Source organism: Aythya fuligula, chromosome 5 (assembly GCF_009819795.1).
Source record: "Aythya fuligula isolate bAytFul2 chromosome 5, bAytFul2.pri, whole genome shotgun sequence".
NCBI classification, from domain to species: Eukaryota; Metazoa; Chordata; class Aves; order Anseriformes; family Anatidae; genus Aythya; species Aythya fuligula.
In genome coordinates, this window is record NC_045563.1 from 36,882,865 (window position 1) to 36,906,606 (window position 23,742).

General features: G+C 46.3%; 2 protein-coding genes across 2 annotated transcripts in view; one reads left to right on the forward strand and one right to left on the reverse strand.

Moving 5' to 3' along the window:
* Positions 1–4,505: 4,505 nt before the first annotated feature.
* On the reverse strand, positions 4,506–14,285 carry EXD2 (exonuclease 3'-5' domain containing 2). Its single transcript, XM_032189296.1, has 8 exons — positions 13,733–14,285; positions 12,606–12,862; positions 11,459–11,585; positions 10,522–10,844; positions 8,342–8,448; positions 8,009–8,144; positions 6,994–7,350; positions 4,506–5,842 (listed from the first exon to the last, which is right to left on the reverse strand). The coding sequence occupies exons 1-8, from the start codon at positions 14,075–14,077 to the stop codon at positions 5,626–5,628; spliced, it is 1,869 nt and encodes a 622-aa protein (XP_032045187.1). The 5' UTR covers positions 14,078–14,285; the 3' UTR covers positions 4,506–5,625.
* An 8,069-nt stretch (positions 14,286–22,354) lies between these two features.
* Positions 22,355–23,742, forward strand: part of DCAF5 (DDB1 and CUL4 associated factor 5) — a 68,849-nt gene continuing 67,461 nt past the window's right edge. Inside the window, exon 1 of the mRNA XM_032188814.1 lies at positions 22,355–22,565. Within this exon, the coding sequence (XP_032044705.1) occupies positions 22,355–22,565 (211 nt within the window). The remainder of the gene's footprint in view (positions 22,566–23,742) is intronic.

Sequence of the window (23,742 nt, forward strand, 5' to 3'; positions counted from 1 at the left end):
GCTCTGTAAGGATTTCTTAAGTTCTAATCTTATTTCCTGGGCTGACTCTCTTCCTAGTGAGGAGATATTTTTCCTGCGGGAAAAGATCTGTAAAATGGAGCCGGTCTTTAAGACATCTGCAAAGCGCTATGAGATGTGCAGCTGAATAACATCTAGAATTGCTAGCCATATATCACAGGAGAACCAGAGGAGGGAAGAAGAGGGTGTAACGCTTGTAAAACATATGGAAAACATTATCCAAATGGCAAAAATCTGACATAAAGCTATATGCACAAACTTACAGCTCTGATTTGGGTTTTCCATAGCCTTTGCTATACAAGTAAAGATAATGTGTGTTGTTTTTTTTTTTTTTATTCACGGTGCATTTAAAGGAGGTCCCACTCTCATTTTCACAGCTTGCCACCAGCAGTCAGAGTCTCTCTGCTTTTATTTATTACTAAACATCCTGGATAGAGTTGGGGCACAAAGGAAAAGATGAAGAGCAATTGATAGATCTCAGCTGATGCAAAGTACCGTTCAGCATGTTACAAAGGATGATCAATCAGAAAGCACACTGCCGTTAATCAATGTGATTAGAGATACATGTCAGATCCCTACAGAGCACACAATGCAAAACAGCTTCTTAGAGAAATGCATTTTTGTGGAGGGGGCTTGGGGATGCAGTTTTTCTCTTAAGCCTGCAAGTCAGGCAGCTGCCTACTACTACCTTTTTCCCAGACTTGTCACATTCGTGCTGAGATATATAAATGTCTTCTCTCTTGTGCTCCTCCATCACTACACAATCTTTCCGTTTTTAAGCAAAGAAAGATAGAAGCCATATTTTGTACCATCTATAGCTGAAGCTGGAGTTTTTCCTGTACGAGGAAATGGTTTCTTATTATCTGAAAATTACATCTCTATTTTACAGTAAAAGCCCCAGTCCTATTTTTTGTTTTCACTCCTCTTTTCTTCCTCCATCTCCAGAACTGGACTAATCTAGTCCCTTTGCAAAAAATAATAAAAGAAAGATGGTTTTGCTCTGTTTCCTGGCGACCAGCACTGCTGAGACACTGGGTAGTATCACACTGCCTAATTCAAGGCAGAAACAAGCACGGTGATGGTTAAGTGGGAAGTGAGGGTGCAGCACTAACCTTGGTGCAGAAAATCCTTGCCACAGCTGCCTGCAGTTCATGGTGCAATTCACAGTGAAAGAAAAGCCTGCTCTGAATACAGAGAATTACGTCCCACGTGTGCTTATTTGGCTGATTTTTTATTGTTATTTTTCCTTAGTAAACTTCACCATGTTGGCTCTCCAGCATTACCCTCTCCACCTGTAAAAGCACGTAAAAAAATGATGTTGATGCTGGGCTAATACAAGAGGGCAAACTGTGGCTCCCCTAAAAGCTCCCAGAGGAAGCAGGATGCTGTCTTTGCGCTCATCTTAAACTGCCTCCCCCCTTCTCCAAAACAACGTGAAAGGAGGAGGTGACCAAAGAGTAAGTGATGGAAACTGACCTACTGGTTCAGACTGGAGGTGCCTCTAATCACACTGCACAGTGGCAAGGGCTGGTGGTGACTCCTTATTAGAGAGGCTCCCTCTGCATGTGCAAAGGTCCCAGCTCCCCAAAGGCACCTAGGCACAGAAGCTGGGCACTGAGGTACTTTTCACGGGTGGTGGTGGTGGGGAATGACACAAAACAAAAACTGTTACAGACAGTGCAGAGCTGAGATACTCCCTAGGGAGCCAGAGCAAGAGCAATGCAACAGGAAGATGGCTTTGCATGCCTGGCATTAAGGAGCACCAAATGCAAGAAGCCCACGGGGGTATGTTGTCTTCAGTCCCTGTCGGTCATGGGATGTGACAGCTGAGACCTTTAAAGACTGTCAAAGGAGGGAAATCAAGGCACTCCAAATGCCGTGTCTGTCTACAGAATAATTAATGTGTCGTGTGTGGACTGTTCACAAGTGCAGCACTCGCTGCATCTCATCCACCAGACTATGGAAAATTCTGCTCACCCGGTACTTGGTGCACCATGTAATCATGCCAAAATTGCTGCAAAGCCATGAAAAATGCAAAGTGTAGTGTTTGGGAGGGCGGAAGTCAGTTTATATCCCATGCAGGAAGGTTAGCTAACATATTACCAGTGCTGTTGTTGCTCCAGCTCCAGAGGAGCATCTCTGGAAACATGAACCCAGTCATATTCTTAGAAAAGTACTGAGTAAACCATAGCTGCTAGGGCAGCAAAAAAAATCTTACCTCAAGGCTTCACAGCAGCATTACAAAAATTGAAGTTATTTTGTCATTATCCTCTGGAGTGGCAAAATTTCTTGTGTAAGCCTGTGCAGCTGTAAGAACAAGGGGAAGAGGACTGCAGGCTGACTGTCCTTAACTCTTTGCTTTGCCGACTTTCTTTCAAGCCTTCCTCAGGTCTCACATGGAACAGAGGGAATCTCAGAGGCACCCCAAGCACATCCACTTCACAAGGACAAAATGCCTGAAATGGAAAGGATTGAGGCAAAAGCTGCAGGGAATTCATAACCCAAGGCAGGTTTTGAGGACCACAGCAACTGGAGGATGCTCCCCACTAACCTGCACAAATCGCTTTGAGGCAGGTAGCAGCAAGTGCCAGGTGAAAAGGAAACATTCTCTCCCCATCTCTGGCAGCGTACCTTGGGCAAACTCACAAGCATGAAGTGACAAGTGACTGAAAGAAAAATCCTTTGTTGTGAAAGCCAGCCCACAGAGAGCTCTGCCTCCACAGGAAGAATGGATGCACTGTTTATTGCAGGAGAGTCCTACCATAGGTAAGATGCTAGGGGCAACCTAGGTGAGTCCTCAGGTTGAGCCAAACCTAAGATTTATTTTAAAAGAGGCAGCCGACACGACTGACCAACGTAATCAGGGCAAGGACAGTACCTGAATCCACCTCAGAACAATTCAATTCTTCCTGAGCAAACTTGCCATTACATTGCTGAGAAGTACAGTATCCTGGTACCTGGGGGGTCAGCTGGGAAAGGCATTGAAAAAAGAAATCCAGATGATGGACTCACAAGGACAGAGTGAGACACAGGGACATAAGAGAAAAAACAGGCATGCAAAAAAGGAAAAAAAAAGAGCTTGACTGATGGTTAAGTCTGGTAAAAGAGCAGATTTTTACTGAATGTAACAATGAAGACATATGTAGATTTTTAATCTGTAGGCTGGTTTTGCTCTTCCTCTGACCACTGTACATTCCAGAGCCCGAGCAACTCTACAAGGAGGAAGCAGTGTACTCTGAGAATAATGTAAGTCATCAGTACATTCTGACCCTGCCCGTAGAACTGCTACTACCCTGTAAACCAGCAAGTGTTCTTGATAACCACACGCAAGACTTATTGACCAGAAAAAGCAAGCATATTCTATTAAAAGGCAAAAACATTTTAAATCACAATCATATAAAAATAATCGTTTTCTACACAATAAATATACCATTTCCCCCCTCTTTCAGGTTGACTTAAAATCATGCAAGTTAAGGCTATCTTTCAAACAATGAAGAATATTAAGTAAGAAAATACTTATGAAGGAAGTTTTCCTTGCAAACTCCTATTTCTAAACAAGTGATTTGAGCAAAAAAAAAAGTTATTTAGCGATACCACCAACTCCTTAAGTTTAGAGGACCCTTAGTCTAATTCCTTTCTCAACATCATTTTCTTTTCTCAGTAAACAGAAAAGACAACAGCCCTGTTGGCACCTATGGGTTCCTGTAAACCAGGGCAGCTTTATCAGGAGTTCATGCATCAGAACAAAGGGAGAAAAACAGAGCAAAGAAGTGAGAGGGACAGTTTGTACTCCTGATGGCTGAAAAGGGTTTTCAGAACCATGCAAAGAGCTCTCACCACACTGACCTGCTATAAAGACAGGAGATAACACCACCTGAACACATGCTTAAAATGCTTTGGCAAGAAGTAGTTACATCCAAGCTCCTGCTGTAGACAGGAGGTTCTTGCTGAGATTACAATCAGCTGTGTGAAAGAGCACAGTGACAGAACACATCGGCTTCATCAGTTTTTGTCAAGACCTGTCAATGGTGCAAGAAAGACATAAAATTGCCCTTATAATGAAAATGGTCTTGTTTGTGGCTCAGTGATAAGTACTATTTAACACAAACCTTTGATTCCTTTTGATCGGACTGCTTCTGCAGCTCCTCTGGGATGACATTAACGCACAATTTCTCCATGGCTCCTACGCATCTCAAACAGGCTCTGCTACAAATGCGTTTTTCAACCCCTGGCCTGGGAAATTTCTCAAATAATCTGATAGAGGAGACTTTCCACCACAATCACAGCAAGCCCAATGGCATTCTGCCCAAAGGTTATTACGAAATATGGGTCAACTGTGCTATACGCAGCAGCGTGAAGCACGGTAAGAGTCTTACCAAAACTTCTCCGCAGAGGCTTATAGAAGTTGAGCATAGTTTCATTCAGGAGAAGCACAATCATCTCATGCAATCAAAATCATCAAAAGTGATTTCACAGAAATGGATATGTACTTTTAAAAAGTTGTATTTTAGCTAGGGTCTAACACCAGGCAAAAAGCATGTCTATTTATGAAAAGTCAAGACAGCAGCACAATTTTAAAAACAACAATAATAATTAGCACACACTGGCTCATGTTTTTAAAGCATTTTACAAAAATCTTGATTAATTAATCCTCACAACACCCTTGTGAGATAGGTAAGTATTATTAGTCCCATTTTAGAGACAGGCATGGAGAGAGTATGACCTGCTCACCACCACACAAGTCAAATCCAGGAACAGAACACCAGATTTTCCAGTTTCCTGCCACACATGATCTGACCTCTTAAAAAATGCTGGTTTTTAATAACATTTGTTTCTTCTCATCCCTTTTAAGACACCTGGCTGCATTTCACTCTGATGTGAAAAGGTACCTGCTGAGAGCTACTCAGGATAAACAAGTAGAATTGGTAAATCTCTATTTATTTATTTATTTCTAAACAGACTCTGAGCTGCTGGAAGCTGTTTAAAAACTTGACATGGGCACTGCCACAATGCCAATCTTCTCCTCAAGCACCAGGACAGTGAGGCCTATCGGGAATGCTGATACAGCTCAGAATCTGAAAAGAAAAATAAAAATAAAGGTAAATTATTTGCTACTTCCAAATAAGGAATCTCTCTAGTGGGTAGTCTTCTCTGAGAAGAACTCATGTGAGTACAACTGCACTGAAAGCAAAAAAAGATTTTTATCAGGAGATTCTTGAGGTGCAGCCAAGGTGTATATATACATCTCTCAGAAAACCTGGAAACGTGTACATATTGTGCTCTGTGCTAAAAGAGATGGCCTGGAGGCACCAGACATCCCGGGGGTAGAAAATAACTCCCAATAGTCAACTAGAGAAGGATAATTCCCTTAGTATATCGCTCTTGCACTGAACTAATCAGTGAGTCTAGGATTAAAGATTCCAAACCACCTGATAAAATTCAAGTCAATGGATTTAGCTCCTTATAAATGCCAAATCTGGCAGACCCACTGCTGCCTGTTCACAAACCCAGGCTCAGGTGTTAGTGGAGAAACAGAAATAAAAACAGTCCTTCCACCTTCGGTTACGTATGTCCATTAGATCCTATCTAGAGTCCAGGAAGTGACTTTCATGACAGCTCGATCTGAAGATCCTCCCCGTACTTTCGGATCAGCTTTGTGTGGTTATGGTCCACTGACCACTGCTCTGGGAGGTATTTGGGCTGCATGCTGTCCAAGAAGTGCTGCCGCCAGCGTCTCTCCAACTGCATCAGGGAGCGCAGGCCTCCTTTGGCAAAGCACTGCACCACCTTCAGTCCGTGCGGCATGTAGCTCTCATTGCAGATCCTGCCAGGACAAAAGCAGAGTTCATTTTCACACAAGCCCACTGTCAGACTCCTGACCTGTCTGCAGGAAACAGCAAGGCACTGAAGATGATTTCAGTTGTGCGGTTTAATTACAGCCACATGGTGTAAGCTAACCAGGAGGGGAGCTGGGAGAGAAACTTCTAAGGCTTGCTTCAAGGCCAGGCTGCTTTCTGGAACACAGCTACACCGGAAAGCTGGCATCTTTGAAATGAGTTGAGTGAATTCTTTTATAACAATACTAAATAAAGCTCTCAAGGCCCATTACAAGCTCCTCAGGAGACAGACTGCCGACTTCTCAAGGCAAGAACCACACGATATTCCAGAGCTCTGACCCTGCCATTGGATTCCCTGCCTGGATAGGCACTGAGATGTTACATAGGCACATCACAAACAAAAAGTTTAACAAGGAGAAAATACTGTCTTCATGCAGACAAAGATCAGATACTAGTTAAGAACAGGTATTTGGGGAGGCTTAAAGACAGGAGACTTCTGATATGATTGTCCTTCAGTCTCCCTCCCCGATCCATCCTTCAAAAGGAAGCAGCAAATAGTAAAGGAGAAGAGGGATGAGCAAGAACAGAAGGAGATTGCTGGAAGAGAAATGAAGAGAGGAAAACAAGTGCTGCAACCCACAGACCACTACCAGCATGAGGGGAAAAGAGGATAAACAAGTGCACAATAAGAAGTTCAGGGTATGACTGTCTATTTAGAGCCTTAGGATACAGCACAATTACCTTCTTTCTCTGCTTTCTAGTTAAGTGTATGAGTACTATAAATCCACACTCTGCAGGCTTATGCAGGCGATAAAGTTGTGGTTTTAGGGGCTCTTTTTGCCTGTGCAGATCAACTGCTACTAGTCTCAAATTCAGATATTCCTTAACTTTACACCATGATTTTATGAAAGGTACAATCATATCCCAAGGAAACCAGCAATAGGTCTTATTTTCATTAAAAAGCTTAGTGGTAAAAAGCCAGCATGTGTGATCCTCAGCTCTGCAAATGCTGATGGATTTTATTTTGTTTTGCTCCATAAATATTTACCCAAGGTTGTGTGAGCAGACGCCCTTTTGTTGAATTTACATGCTCACATAAACAACTAAAATGTTACATCTACTGCTGGGCTTCTTATACCTGGTTTCCAGAGCAGCTGCTTCCTGGAGCATCTCCGGGGTCACCGCTTCTGTGTTGAAGAAGTCCTTGATGCCTTGCAGAAGTTCTGCCCTTCGGGGATCAGGCAGGCTGTCTGCATTCAGCAGAGCTCGGGCCCCTGAGCGCACCTGCCTGCGCAGAGGGTCCTCCAGCATGCGCACTCCCTCCTCGGAGCCAATGGGAGCACCAAACTCCTCAGCCAGCTGCTGCTTGAGGTGGTTGTCGTAGTAATTGGAGACGGCGTGGCAGGACGTGCAGAGAAGTAGCACGTCATGGGAGTTGTGGTCCTTCATCTGGATGGGGAAGTGTCTTCGGTATTCGTGAGGAACAATGTTCTTCCTGGGGAAGACAAATCAGCCAGCTCATTATACCTGCCTGGAGCTGCTACTCCCTGATTTCTCCTCTTCCTGGCCCACAAAAGTACAACTAATAATAAAAGTGCAGGAAAACAAACATCAGCAGTGCCAGGATTCTCAGTGCACCACAGAAGTTTCAGAAATCCCTCACCTGTACTTCTCTCTCCAGGTTTTCTACATTTCTCTTTTTTAAGAAGCACACCTGCTACTTAAACAGCAGCAAAGTCAAAAAGCTCACCTTTTGTGACCTCATAAAGTTCAGGCTCACCTAAGCCTTCCAAAAATATAAGGATTAAGTACCAGAAGGCATAGCATATTTATTTTCAGAAGAGAATGCCATCAGAACAGTATGTGTTTGCTACTACTGCCCCCTGTAATTCAACCAGCAACACAACGTTCTACCCAAGGACCAATTCCTCCACCCTCTGTAAGAGGAAAGGCTGACCTGGTCAATGTCAAACTTACCCAGATACACGTGACCAGAGTATTCAAACAGCGACAGACCTTCTCGGATGTGAACACACATATTTCAGCCCACTAACCACGCTTCTGGATGCTGAACTAGATGCAGACTTCAGTCTTGTTGTTATTTTTGTTTTTAAATTAGATACAACTTTTTCTTACCCCACTAAGCAACTCACCGGATGTAGGACTCCCGTTTGCCACACACAACACACAGGTTCTCTTTGACTGTCAGATAATAATCGACTTGAGACTCGGGACGTCCTGAAGGCTCAAACCGCAGCTTCACAACGAACGGGTCTGTGCTAACTAGGTCTGAAAGAGTACAGGCAAGCAGAGAATATTCAAGACAATGTTGTATTTGAAAGCGAGGATAATGATGCTAAAACAAGGGAGACATCCTAACAGAATTTTCAGTAAGAAAGGATAGCAAAAAAAGCATGCCCAGTTATCAAAGAAACATGAAAAAAATGCTGTATTTTAAATATCAACAGGGAAGTTAGTGTGCTCACCTCCGATCCCCTTGTCCAGATACCACTGAGCCTTCTTGCGATCGCAGGTGCAGAGGGGCTGTCCATCTGGTGCGTGCAGGAAGCAGTTGTCATACAGTGGAGATTTTCTGTGAAACAAGGATAACATTGCAAAAACTATAATAACATGCCAGAAAAACAGCTCTCTACAGTGATGTGTTCCACACTGCAACTCCTGCAACCTCATCCAAATCACAGGAGGGAGAGGAGCCCTTAAAGACATAGTTTATGCTGCTGAGCACTGCACAGGCTGCTGCTGAGGGAAGCAGAACATCTAAAAATGTATCTGAGGTTCATGAACTGACTGTAAGGTATCTTTGCTCTCCTAATGCCAATAGAAGTGCTAACTCTGAATCCCAGTTTTCAAGAGATACCACTAATGACAACGGTTTTCCAAAAAAAAAAAAAAAAAAAAAAATTACATTAGAAAAAAATAGATGAAAAGTCAAGAACAAAGATGAGCTCCAAGCAAGCTGAAGGAGTGTTATCAGCCTGTAGACAAAGCCATTTCAGGAATCTGCTACCAGCTACCTAAGCCCATGTTGTAATGATTTATGAAGATGATTTTTCTAAAACTTAGTGTTAACAGCAATTATTTCATTCATCCAAGAGCAACATTAGGAAAAAAAACAACCATTGGAGTACTGGAAATTCACTCAGTATTCGTTCAATTCACTGAGCATTCACTCAGCAGAGCTCTACAAGTTAGAAAGACTGATTCACAGGCCATGTAATCTAACAAAATGGTCTCTCCTGATGTCAGCGGGGGTGTGTGGGAGTAAAAAAAAGTTATAATGATACAGGAGATCTCTTCCCACCAAACATCAGCAGTTGAGCTCAATCACCATCATAATGAGTGCTTCCCAACTCTAAATTAATAAACATTCAAGCATGCTTACAGAAAGGAAAATAGAAAAGGACTTCTGAAATCACATCCAGCCTTACCCGAACTGGACTGCTGGAGATACTGCAAGAAACAGCAGGTCTACAAATCTCTCATGAAATCAAGCATGGTTAAAAACAATAAATTAATAACCAAGCAACCATAGGGAGATATCAGTTTAGTTTGGAATTCAATTGTGTTTAAATTTTAATCCTCCCATAAAGTATAGTCCTTCTGTTTTGTATGACAGGCTCCAAATTTAAGTATATATATCTGAAGGGACTTTTTGTGTACAATACAGTATTGTTAATGATTGCTAGTGAAATCTATGTTATTGACTACAATACAAAGGACTCTACTGCCAATCCTGTAAACTCCACTGCCAAAAAAGAGGAGAAAAATACCAAAATGAATCTTTTTCTTCCCAAGTAAAGGTGAAGGTGGGGCAGGAGGGTGTTCAAGTTCCTACATCCATGTGATTGATTTTATTAGAGTGCACCCTAATGTAAACAAATATACTAGGTCTCTGTGTTTCCCACTACGCTGAGCTTAAAGAGATCACTCCTACTTGTTTAATCTAAAAACAACTGAACTCACAATAGCAACAGGCCATAATAATTTAGCATTTGTCCCACAGAAGAGCCTGCTGGCTGGGGATCCTGAATCCAGCAACAGTTGCCTCTGCAAGGGCAAAGTAGAGCCATTCCCTCCTCCCTCCCTGGCATAAGGAGAAGCGCAGTGCTTTGATGCTGCTACAGATGGTTCTCCCTGTGCTCCCTGGCATCTCACATAATCCCTCTCACCCCTGGTACTGGTAGCTTTCAGGTCTGCTGTCCCCCGACATCTCTGTGACCACAGTGACCTGGAACAGCACAGTACGAACCAGCTCACGAGGCAGATCCTGCTCACAGGACAATCTCTGTGCAGCTGCCCCCTTGTCCCTGGAGGAGACAGGGTTCAGCTGTTTGGAAACGCCACCCAGACAGCCAGCTGGCTCCTGCTGGGCCTCTGCTCCTGAGCTAAGGCCTCCATATTGTAAGGGAAGGTAAAAACTGAAGACCTCCCCTCAATCTATTATGTAGTACAGACCCGAGTTCCCCTGTCACTTCCAATACAGAAGAACTGGGAAAACAGAAATAGGATCTGGCTCTCATGACTGTTTGGTGCTGTGTCCCTTCTCAGCTCTTATTGTCCTCTTTGTTTAATAAATAGAGCAGGAAGTATCAATCACAGTTTTTTCACCTGTGGTGCAAGGAGTAAAATTTGCTCACAAACTTACCTTGCAGAATATCCCACACCCAGAGGCTTTCGCTTCTGCCTCCGAGGATCTCTCACTTGCTGACTGCCAGAGGACTGGACATTCGCAGAAGATTTCCGATTCTTTATTTTCTGAGGGGAGCGTGCCTCTCCACTCTTCTCTCCTGCGCTGCCACTCCTCCTCCCTCTAAATGGGATATCCACCAAGCCCTGGCATTTGCTCAGTACTTTTTCCCAAGTAGCAGCAGAGTTTTCACCGTCAGATACAGCAGGGAGGCAGGCAAATCCCAGCAAATGGAGGAACAGAGCCACTGAGATCTGGGCATCCCTAGCAGCATACAGTACCTGCAGAAAAGCACAGACACTGGGATACTGGCAAGCAGCAAACACTCCCCCAAACACCATCAGTCTTTAACACTAGATTCAGTAAAGCCAGAAGCTGGATTTGTTTTCCCTTGTTCCCTTTTGGCACAATGCCTACTACCGTCCAATGTGATTATTTATCCTGTCACTCCCTCTACTGGTCACTGATTTTGTAGACATCTGCAGCATGACTAAAGAACACAAGCAATTAGGGAAACCATGATAGGCTAAAGATGGTGAACAAGGTTTCCAGGGTCTTTATCTGATATTGCACTGACTGCTATAAATTGGAGGAAAGAAAACAAACGAGTGCGGCTTTGGGTGCACAAACCGCTGGTTCAAGGGATCTGGCCTTACAGATCTTCCAGGATTAAAGGAAAACAAGGGTCAAGAATCCAGAGAGAATGACAGAAAATTGTCTTCATGGAAAAGGAGGGAAACTCAGGCAGAGGCTAAAATGGGCTTCATATCATAGTCACACAGAAGCTATTGAAGCAGAACTCAAAGAAGGACACGATCTCCCTGTTACAATGCCTCTCCTCTAATAAGAAGTTTGCTTTTCTTCCCAAAACACAGAGTTGAAGTGGAAGACACACCTGATGTTGTGTCAGTTCTTCTGCCTCCCAGTTGCTGCAACGCATATGAGGAGACTTGTCAAGTGGGCAGTTCAGGACTTTTTCAGCTAAGGACTTAAGGCTAAGGCAGTTGTGAAGTAGATCCTTCCTTCAGTTTTAACAAAGAAAGCAAAAGAGGCATATTAAAAATGAAACTAAACACTCATGCAAATTTAGACAGCCTCACACAACCTGGTTCTGCCAGAACACAACGCACTCGATGCACGACTCCCACTCAAGCAGCATACAGGCCCTCACCCTCCTCTCCACTAAAATGTCCGACCTAGATTTGGTAATTACCTAGTGTCTGCAATATGCAAAACAGGCAAGGCTGGGAGCTGGTAACATCTCAGACTGAAGTATCTGGCTCTGAACTACCTGCTTCTGAAATAGAGAGGTCTGTCATAGAGTGAAGGACTGTCTGCCCTAGGGATTCATCAGCCACTTAATAAACAAGCCTGGAGACATTTTCTGAGGAGCATGAGAGCCAGGAATGACTCAAGAAGAATCCATCCTCAGTGCTAAAAAGGCACCATCAGGTCACCAAATCCATGCCCCACGTCACTAACAATGCACATTGACTGAATATGAAGAACATTCCCAAGTAAAACTTTTTTTTTTTTTTTTAAAGAAAGAACAGAGGATGATAAAATAGCATCACAACTGTAACCTATAATAGGAAACACTGATATTAGAACAGAAAATTGGAGCTAGTTGGGTTTTTTTAGCAATTTTTCAAGAAATCCTGTAATTTAACAGTTCCACTTAAGTGCCACTCACACTTTTACCCCATAGTTTCAGGCAGTGTCTTCAAGCATCTGTTTACATTGTGAGCTCTCTGACCATCTTGTATCACTGTGCCTGGACTTCTTACAAGACAAGGCAAGATACTCAGAAAAGCCCTTACAAGTATTACATGAGAAGACAAACTAACACAATTAGCATTCATGATTTCATTTCCTTTAAGGCCACAGAATACAAGCCTGCCCATGCTCTAAAGAAAGTGTCCCATCCCAAGAACACCAAACCTACCTGCCTGACATCATCCAGCACACACAAATTACTTTTTAATATTTCAAACTCAAATGGTGTACTAGAAACAGAGCTGCCTCTGTCTTCAGACACTTACCGCTGTCTCATGGCTAAATATCGGAGATCCACGCTCCCTTTGACTGGAAGACCATAGTCCTGAAGTAACTTGCAAGCATCTTCCCAGCATCCCACCCCTACTTTCAACACAGCACTATCTGCCATGATGTCCAACAGGGTCTTTGGGATAGTCTGTCCACTGGCAACAAGCCTGGGCAACCGGATGAGGACACAGAAGCCACTGGAAGAAGCCATTTGTAGAAGGGATACAGGATTTGCTTTTCCCTCCACAGATACCTGAAATAAAGGTAAAAATCACAGCTGGGTTACTAGCAGTACTGCAACTGGACCAAATTGTAAAACAGCCCACCAAAGACAGGAAATACTTATCAGACTATGCAATTGAAAGCTTTTCCTGCACAAATTATGTGATTTGTTTCACAGTATTACTGTCCCACAATTACTTCTTGCTACAACCTCACAAGAGAAATTGTCCTCCTTTCACCCTTGCCCCTCACAGCTGGGCTGGCAGAAGCAAGCAGACACATTCCTTAATCCACGTCAGCACTACAAAAGTGTTTATAGCACACTGCTTAACTGCGGCTTGTACTAATGAATGTGGGGTGAATAAACTTCCAGCCAAAATGATGGTGAAGACAAGCTTCATAAATGACTCAAAGTCTGTTCCAAGAGCTCACACAGGCAAACATACAAGCAGCAGATGAATACTGCTTTCTGGTATGCCCACAGAGGTCTATCTTCTTATCAGCATTATCCTCCTCTTCTGGTTTATTAATTTGAAGAAACTCTTTGGTACACAGATGGACTTAAAATATTGTAAATCTGAACTATTTTAGTAAACTACGTGAAAAGAGATACTATATAAAACGTATGGTGCTATTTAGCCATGTTATCACTGCACGTTTAGAACTAGATTTATCACAGAAGTTCAGCAAACAAATGCAAGTATTGAACTAAAAATTTACAGCCAGCAGACTTAAACGTGAGCACAATCAAAACTAGTGGATAATTCCCTGGTGTCACGATAGATAATCACGGTTTCGATAGCCAGCCGAGCCGTGCCCATTCCAGCAGAGGCACAGCTCCTCCCTCGATGATTCCCTGCTGCGCTTTGCAACCTGGCGGCGAGGCCCTGCGATCACTCACCCACTCACAGTCGATCCCAAGCACCGGCCGCTGCTCCAGCTCCTTCTTCAGCAGGGGCTCGACCCGCTCCCACTCCTCCTGCTCGGAGACGACCACGATGTCCGCACCGGGGCTCCTCTGTGCCCGGGACGAGGCGGGCGGCGTGCCGAAGGCAGGCACCTCCTCACCCTCATCCTCAGCCTTCAGCAGCGCCTCATCTCCCAGCCCCCTGCCCGCGTCCCCTCGCGGCTGCCCGCAGCTCGCTGTCCCCCTGCGGCGCCGCGCTGCCCTCCACAGCGCCAGGCCCCCCACCGCCACACCCAGCAGGGTCGCCACAGCCACCGTCACCGCCGCCTGCCTGGGCATCCTTATCCCTTCCCTTCACCCGCTCGGCGCTTTATCGCGGCCTGCGAGGAGAAAGCAGAGAGGTGGCAGCTCCACGGGCCGGCCCCGGCCTCCAAGCCTCGGTCTCAGCCGTCCCCGCACCGGGCAGCCCCGCCGCTACCTGCGGGGGCTCGGCGGCGGGCGGCGGGCTCCGAGCCAGCCCCTCAGGAGCCGGCGGCCCCTGGGCGCCGCCATCTTGTAGGGCCGCTGAGGCGGGGCGGGCGGCGGGCCGGCCTCCAGCCCGGCACCGGGCGCTGCCGCCTCCAAAATGGATGTTTTTGGTGTTAACTTGGCCACTTGTAGCGTAATTGTCACAGCGGGGAGGAAGGGCTCCCCAGGAGAGCTGGCATTGAGCAGGCAGATCGCCCGCAGGGTGCTCCCAGAGGAGCAGGGTTTCAGCAGGATGACCCATCCATCCCCTACAGCTCCAGCAGCCAACAGCTCACCCTAAGGAGCGGGGCTCAGCCCAGGGCAGCGAGACGTCAGGTCTCACAGGCGATGGGATCAAGTTGGGAAAAGTTTGTTTTCCATTGAGTGGTCTGTTTTGAACACACAAATGCTTTAGTAACAGCTCCTGTATCTTTCTTTTTTTTTTTTTTTTTTCTCTGTAAAGACCCTCAATCTTGCTCTGCACCAAATAAATTTTTATCCACTTTGATATTAACCCCCCGGGCTTTACAGAGCAGTGCAACTTTGCACGCTGTAGCAACACACCTCTTGTTCCTGTTCGCTCTCCCCTACAAGAAGAGGTGCTCCTTCCTCACAGCCATACCCGGGCCACAGCTTCTCCTTCCATCCCAGATCCAATGCCCCAGACCCAGCTGACAGCTGAAATGCACGTCACAGGGCAGGAGGCTACGGCTCTGAGCTCATCACACAACGCAGGGTGTGCACAGGAGAAAAAGCTGGGGTGGCCTGGCTCTACCTGCGAGTTCCCACAGCCAGATGGAGATGTTCTCCTTCCCTCGCTTCATTCCCCTGCCTCCCCCGAATTGTACAATGCTTTGTGTTACATGGTCATTGTAACCAAGTACAGACCTGGAGCACTGCTTGGATTTTACCACAGTTCCCGTTAAACCCGACTGACTGCTTGCTCCCTGCTCCCTTGCTCCAGCACTAGCATTTCCTTAATGACAGGGGCATTCAGGCAACTGATCCACCTGTAAACTAATCCAAAGGGAGAAGAAAAAATAACATTTGGGGTCACTACAGACTTATTTCAGAGACCACATACCCAAGTCCCGAGAAGCCTCTGTGACTGCACTTCAAGGTCCAGCCACCCTGTTGGGTGCAGGCAGTGCATCTTTAAGCACTCTGTCAGAGACTCAAGCTCAGAATAGTGACCAAATCTGAACAAATCTGCAAAGTTTATTCATATCCGCATCCATTTGTAATAAACTGACATCCACCCAGAAACAGGCCAGTGAAGACAGGCCAACGTGAAACAGGCCAGTCTTCCCTTTTACAAAGTGTTTATTTCAGTTTCTAAGGTAATAGGACTTTTGTGTAAAGAGAGGGAAAATAAAATATCCTAGCACTTATTACACAGTACAGAGAAAATATGACATAATGTAATGCCCAAGCCTTGCTTTTCAATAATAACAAGATTGTATCCTTGGCTGCACCTAAAGCCTTTGTTTTTCATGCTATCACTGACACCGAGTCCTGTAAACCACAAGTCTCTTTAACAGCTTGTCTTACTACCTACATATCCATTTATTCAAGTGTAAAGGTTAAATTAAAAATAAATGAAAGCAACTGATGCATGAGTGCACTCTGGAAAAAAAAAAAAAAAAAAAAAAGTTCCCAAAGCCTGATGGGGACATTGCCAAAGATGAGAAGGTAACCAAGTGAGCAAACACCAACTGCTGGCTTAGCCTTACTTACGAGAAATCTGTTGCAGCAGGTAACTGAAGCCTTTACATGGTAAACAGCAAAATTTACTTTTCTTTGTCTCTCTGTAACCTGATCTGAGATCTCTGCAGAGATCGATGTCAGAAGACTCATTTTTAGCCTGATTTCCTAAGGAAAGAAGGCTTATGCAATTACACTGTCTGTTGGCGTTTCTGCCTGTGGGTCCCCTTTCTTCCTGCCTTTCCTTGCCAAAAAAAAGGCACGTTTAAGCCATTGCCCAATTCCATCTAAATTTGTACAAAGAGATAGAGCTTTCAAAGGTGACTTCTGTGAAATGCAAAGCTGAGTCAATGAAACAGACCCTAATAAAACTGCCACTGATAAAATATCAAGCATGTGCAGACACTGCTTAATATACATCAGAGAATCCACACAGCGGTGCCACATCAGGACAAGTCCATAGGAAACCAGGCTTCACTTGTTCTGCTGATCACAGAAAAAAATATTTTTATAATCCCATTAGCTCATCCTTTAACAGGGAGAAGACTAGAGTAAATGACTCAGTGTTCAAAGGAAAATCAATGATAGTGGAATATCAAAGGAGAGAGGCTCCAGTCAAGACCTAAATTGCTGCGAGCAGACAATGAGCAGGGAGCTGCGTGGAGTCCCCACTAGCTCATTAATAACCCTGCATTTGGGGCCCCATCCCAAGCTACATAAGAAAGCCAAACTCACATTTCAGCTCCTAATGTGATTTATCTTCCTTGTGTCAATGCTGGTAACCCCATGACTACATCTTCAAACCAGTCATTTCGAGCAGGATTTTTTTTTTTTAATTTTTTTTTTAAACAGGGCTGGTACAGGGAGGTAGTAGGACGACTTCTTTTGTCAAAAAGTCATAATGAGATCAATTTGAAATCAACTGTGAAGCCACATCCTAAAGGTGGAGTTTCACGCTGTAACAAGGTGGATGGAAGGTTTAGCTCCTACTGAAAAAACAATTCTGCTTCCTCCTACCTGTAGTCTTCCTTCTACTGCCTTCCTTCTGCGAACATTGGTGCCAGCCTGATTTAAGGAATTTAGTGAGCAGAAAGCTAACACAGCAAAAAATAGTTTTCTCCTGGTTTAACTCCTTGGAGTGGCTCACCACAGAGCCAGATCTCAGTGAAACTACATCCCAAGCCAAAAGATGAATCAGCTGCAACTCCCTCAGTGAAGGGATCTGCCAGAGTTTGCAGGTTTTGCAAAGAATCTGAAACAACAGCCCTCAGAGGTGTGAGCTGCCAGATTGATCCCATGAGGATGAGCTGTATTACCATTAATCATCACCAACATATTTCTCCATTAATTGCCAACTCTTTCATTGTGTATGTAGGAATAGAGAGGAATTTCACATTTTTGTTTCTTGAAGGGCTGCTAAACTTACCTCAGTGGTTGAGTTCCAGAAGACACAGTAAGTTGGCCCCACAGTTCATGCTTGCTTAAAAGGTGACAACCCCCATCTCCCAAAATCCTGCTCCCAGCTGCACCCTCCTGACTGGCCTGTGCTAATTTGGGCATCCATTGGGACACCTCCATGAACCAAATGAAATCAGTAAAATGTTAGACAAACAGGCCCAATGAGCAGCAGCAGCAGCACAAAGAAAGGGACGGAACACATAGCCAAGAAGAATAAAGCCTCCTTTCAGCAGCTACAAGTCATTAGATCAGCTCAGCTGCGTGTTCAAGCTACATCTTTAGCTGAACAGCCTCAAGGGGTGACATTTGAGAGAACAGCACTCATTCTCCCCACCTTTCTGGTCTGTGAAATGAATAAGCAAAAGGAGAAAAGCCCAGAAGCCACCTAATTTCCACTAGAGGGAATAAACTGCACAAGAGGAGTTATTAAGGGAAAAAAAAAAAAAAAAAGACATGGCTGAAAAATGATATCATCTTCTTGGCTCACCCTCCTTTTCCTTCTATTTCTCAAAAAAATCAAGCGTGTTATAAATAAATAAAAGCCTTGACCCAGACCCCCCTCCTTCTCTAATGGCTGCCCTGTCTCTGTTGCACCTGTAGACTAACCCCATAGATATCTGAGCATTGGTGTCCAAATCTCTTTTCTATTTCCACTTTGGATCAACCGAAGCCATTCAAAGGCTCAGCAGTGCTCAGAAAAATGTATTTAAACCTCATTGTCTTTGACTTGACACAATCAACCATGCTTCACTTGAAGTCTTCTCCTTTACTATTTAGGCCTTTCTTCCAAGTGTTCTTTGGCAGATTCTCCTCATGCTGTGTCACAGAGCTGTATCCTTGGCCTCCTGCTTTTATCCTCCCACGTTATCTCTGAGTTATCTCATCTGAAATACAAATACAACTACCATCTCTGTGCTGATGATTTACAGATCTGCTCCTTTCCCCAGAGCGATCTCCCTCTATCCAAACTCAAATCATAGCCTTCTCTTTTCTGTGGATGATGACTAGCAGGAAGCTAAAGCTCAGCGAAGCTGGAACATGGCTCTTTCTCTTTCCTAAAAGTCCTCTCATCTTCTTTGTGCATATCTATGGATAACATCGCTGGTCTACCTGCCATTCAAGCTTCCATGTCAACTATCAGTTCTGACTGAGACCTCTCTGTAGACACAAGCGCCCAGGGTATGTCTAAATTTAGGCTTCTGCTATGAGGCATCTTTTAGACAAAGTCCTTTGATCCATTCTTGGATCCCTTGCTTAGGTCTTTTGCTTCCATACCCAGACTGCCCCAACACCTTTCCCTCCAGCACTGACCAACGCGGCTCATAACCCCACAGCCTTTAACTGCTGTGAATGCCATGAACTGACAATACAGGGAAGCTGACTGTAGTCCTCCTTTTAATGATCAAACATGCCACAACCATCAAATGGAAACCACTAATGCAATTTTAACTCATTCTGCCAATTCAAATTTGGTCAGAACAAAATGTTGATGGGATAATTTTGTACAAGCAGACATTAAAAACAGATCAGGTATTGTCAGTCCTTCCAGAGGGAGAACAAAAACTCTGTAGCATGGGCACAAGCTAATGTGAGAGTAATGTGACAGCATGGCCATACCTGATCCAGATTATTTCAGTAGCAGTGGGAGATCTGGTTGCATACAGGTTTAGAATTAGCAACCCTGAAACCACAACCCAAGGCTGTTTATGTAGACCATTACTCTGACCACATCACTTCTCTGTTTGAAGCATTCTGATAGTTCCCTGTTCTGTATTGCAACAAACATTATTTACTTATCTGCATTCTCCTCTGCAGAAAGCCATCTCCCTGTTCATTACCTCCCATTTCCTTTTCCGTTGAATCCTTCCTTCCTATTGTCTACTTGTTAAAATTACAATCAAAACATGTTTGTGCTTTGTTTCACGCTGCTTTTGAGGCATGCAGGAGACTAACATCCTACAGAATCAAGCTGCTCAAGCAGTGGGTACAAACAGACCTTGAAGTACCCTGCCCAGCCTACGGTCTAGCCAGACTCAGGCCAGCTTGGCCCATGTTGCTCAAACAGTTCCAGCACAGCACCCTTTGCGCTAGCATGTCCCATAAAATAGAAATTTGTAGAAGTTGAATTGGTTTGACTAGGTACTGTCCAGGCTGAATTCCATTCTAAGCTGCAGAAGTTTCCTGTGAAGCTAGAAAAAGATGCTTCACTGGTGCTACTCCAGCATGACTCAGACCTATCGATGTATGCGTTCTGATGAGACTACAGCATTCAGGCATTAGCGCAGCAACATGTTATTTTCAGAGGAAAATGTCACCAGTACAGGTCGCGATGAATTTCTTAGGTGTTAAATATTTTCAAAATTAATACAAACAAAGGAGTTGGAGAGCAAAATATGCTTACCAGTACATTTTTAACCTACATGGATATGTGAAAGAACACTGCATTTTGCAGAAAAGCTTGGCAGTCTGCTATTATTTTTTCTCTCGAATTCTGACAACATGACATCTTTTTCTGACTGCTGACAAATGTGATTTAAAAAAAAAAAAAATCAGTTAAGCCTTTCTTGAAAATCCTAGCACTGGGGTTTTAGGGAATAATTTTGTTTATTTATATTTGTTCATGTAAGTACACAGCTTTCCTAGAGACTGGATCCAGTACACGGAGAAAGAGCTTCAGTGATTTTATTATGTCACATTTCAAACAAAATGTTCTTACACTTATTTGTTTCAGTATAAAAGCAAAAATATCCAACCTAAGCAATACTTTAGGAAAGGAGAAAAAACGAACCACATGTGACAGAAGTGACAGCCACATTACGTAATGTATTTCTGGAAGGCTCTTGGATCTTGTAGGGATGCAAGCTGTATGAAAACTATACAGGAGAGAGCAGAATACAAACTGATAGAGTCAGTTTGAAACCTATAGGTAGAAATATATAATATTGCTAATCTATGCTGGGAATTTAGAAGTAACTGTCAATTTCTGATGTAATTGTAATGCTACAGAATGTTTTAGCATGCAAGCCAAAGAGCTGTAAAATATGGTTTATACCAGTACAATTTACCTGTTTCTGAAGCTAAGGTAATAAACACAAATCATAACTGTCAGGGTCTTTGCCTGTCTATACCAAGGCTTGCTAGACACGTTACATTGCAAAAGCTGGCTATCGACAGCTTTAACTAGAGCAAAATCCTTGTACAGCTCAGATGAAGGAAAGACTAAGTGTTCTGGCTTTCATTTTATTGTTAACATTAATAATTATCATTCCACCAGAAAACTGTTAGTGGACTGTGTCTGGATATTTCTCTCAAATTATTATTGTAACCTTTAATTAACTTTTACGTTCTGATATTTACACCTATGGATATCACATACGGAAACATTGTCTAAAAAGCTGAAATATGAGAAATGTTCACTGATTTTTTAAAATTCCATTCAGATAGTTCGTTATTTTATTAGAAGTAAAGCTATAGCACTGTCAACTAAAAAGTATGTTTTATAGGATTTTGTGTTCTTTCTATAAGTCTGTAAGTCTTAGCCAAGAATACCAAAGCACTCAACTGACTTCCTATACTGAAATCATTTTAATTTCCACTGAAAAGCCATCCCTGAAACATGGCAGCAGTCTAGCAGTACCCGGTGATGCTGCCACACCATGGTTAATGTCAGGAAGGGTTTTGTTTGTCTGGGGACACCTAATTCTCAGCAGGTGCAGTTCTGCGTAAGGAAGGCCAGGACTACTGGACTAATTCCTCAGCTTCCCAAAACTGTAGCTTCCATGGGTACTGGCTCTGGTTCTCCTGCACCTGTGGGGAAATACAGTCTTGGGAATTTCGAGCCACAGGTCTGGGAATACTCACCTCGTGTGCGTGGTTGTGCATTGCAAAGTGGGGCTGTGGGCCGCACCTCACAGCGGTTACACCCCCAGGATCACTGCTGTTGTCCTCACAGTGTCAGGTATTACACATGGCAGATGCAGTCCTGTGAAAGAGAAAAAAAAATGTTGTTTTTTCCTCTCACGAACACACAGGTGAGGGTGTCACGCTGCAGTGAAGTACAACAGATTAATTTCACCTGTTTAACCGAGTGCCATTCAGCGTTTTGTCGTTGCTGATGAGGAGATTTGCCTGTGCTTCCTCTGGGGCAAAGCCCTGGGAGCCCTGCTCCCCTCAGGAGGGGCACCCATCCTCTGGCCAGCCAGGAGCAGGAGGGAGCGAGCAGCAGCCCCTCGGCGAGCCCTGCAGACACCACCTCAGACCCAGCAAACCCCTCACCACACGCTTTCGGAAACGCCACAGAAACCGCTCAGCGCTCACAGACGACAAAACCCAGCACCGGGGGGGGATGCTTTTCCCTCACGCCCCCTTCCAGCTACCGCTCTGGGGTGGCCCTTTTCCTTTTACTTCAGTCGGGGCGACTTTCCGGAAGGAAATTATAATAAAAAAAATAAATAAAAAAGGGGGGGGGGGGGGGAAGAGAAGCGCCGCGACGGGCGAGTGTGGGGACGGTGCCCACCCGCGGCAGCACCTGCCCAACGTTGGCGGCGGGGAGTGCTGGGCTGAGCCGGGTCGGGTCGGGTCGAGCCGGGCAGGGCTGGGCTGAGCTCAAGTGAGCCGAACCGAGCCGTGCCGGGTCAGGGGACTGCGAATTTCCCCGCTCCGCTCCGCTCCGCCGTTAGAGGAGCGAGTTACCAAGCGGCGGCGCGGCGTTAGAGCCGGGCCGGGAGCGGCGGGGAGGCGCGGGCTGCAGCTGAGGATCAGCTGCTGAGGGGAGCGGGGAGGAGCCAGCGGGATCAGGAAGCGGCGGAGTGTCTAACACCTCTCTGCCATGGCTGGCTAAAGAAAAATCATCATAACCATAACAAGGGGGGAAGCGGGGGAGGGGAGGCGGCGGCGGGGGAAGGGGCGGCGGGGGAAGGAGCGGCGGGGAGCGGCGCAGGCGGCAGCATGAAGAGGCGAGGCCGGGGGGGCAGCATGCGGTCCGTGGTGGGGTTCCTGTCCCAGCGGGGCTTGGAGGGGGACCCCCTGCTCACCCAGGACTTCCAGCGGCGACGCCTGCGGGGCTGCAGGAACCTCTACAAGAAGGACCTCCTGGGCCACTTCGGCTGTGTCAATGCCATTGAATTCTCCAACAATGGAGGCCAGTGGCTGGTCTCAGGTAAAGCGAGCGCTCCCCGGCCCTCACCCCCCCCTCCTCTCCCCTCCTCCGCCGCCCCCTCCCCAGAAAGCATCTTCCTCCTCCTCCTCCTCTTCCTCCTCCTCCTCCTCCTCGGCCGCCTCCCCTGCGGCCATGGGGGGGGGGGGGGGGGGGGGGGGGGGGGGGGGGGGGGGGGGGGAGCAGCGGCGGCGGCCCCCGCAGCCGTGCCTCCGAGCAGCCCCGGCCCGGGATTAATGTTCCCCCAAGTGGGGATCTAAAATGGTTGACAGGTTTTAAATTCTGCCCTGGCTGCTGCTGCTGCTGCTGCTGGGGAGCCCCGGACAAAGTTTCTACGCGAGTGTTTGCAGGACGCCGGGGTTGGGTTGAGAGGGGGGGAGCCGGGGGTGCCCTTTTATTTGTTAGATCGTTTGTTTTGCCTCCCCTCCTTTAATAAAAAAAAAAAAAAAAAGGGGGGGGGGGATTTTATTAGGGGAGGGGAAACAAAACTGCGGGGCTGATGGTGGGAGCCCAGTGACATTTGTCAGCGCCCGCCCGCAGCAGGGGGGGACCGGGGGGGCTCAGCCCGGCCGGGGGCACCGTGGGGGTGGGCACCCGGCTTTGGGGGGGGGGGGGGGGAGGAGGAGGAGAAGGGGTTGTTTAGTTCCTCCTCTTCCTCCTTCCTCCCCTAGCAGGATGCTTGGGGGGAAGAGAGGGGGATTATTTCCGCGGTGATGGGGTTGGGGGGGGGGGGTTAAGGCTCCCCGCTGCTGCCTGCCTGGAGCAGGGGGAGGCCGGGGTGGTGGTGGTGGTGGGGGTGATGCTGTCAGGTCTCAGGAGCTCGACCCCGAGGAAGGGGGTGGGTAAAGGGGTGCCGAGCCTCAAACCCCGGCAGGAAGGGCCGCGGGGCCCCCGCTGCCTCCCCAGCGGCGCTGGGCGCAGGTGCCTGTGCCCGCTGCCCGCCCCCGGGCTCGCCGGGGAGAGGAGGCGACTGGAGGCCGGGGCCTGGCCGGGCGCTGCAGGCCGCGCTGCCCCCCCCTCCCCGGGGCTGCTCGCAGACACGGCCCGGGGGATCCAGGGCACGGCCCGGCCTCGGGGGCGGGGGGGAGCCCCGCTGCTCCCCGGCCCGGCACGGGGACCCCGCTGCGGGGCGGGCACAGCCCTGCGGGGCGCCCGCCGGGCCGCGGCAGGCCGCGGGGGG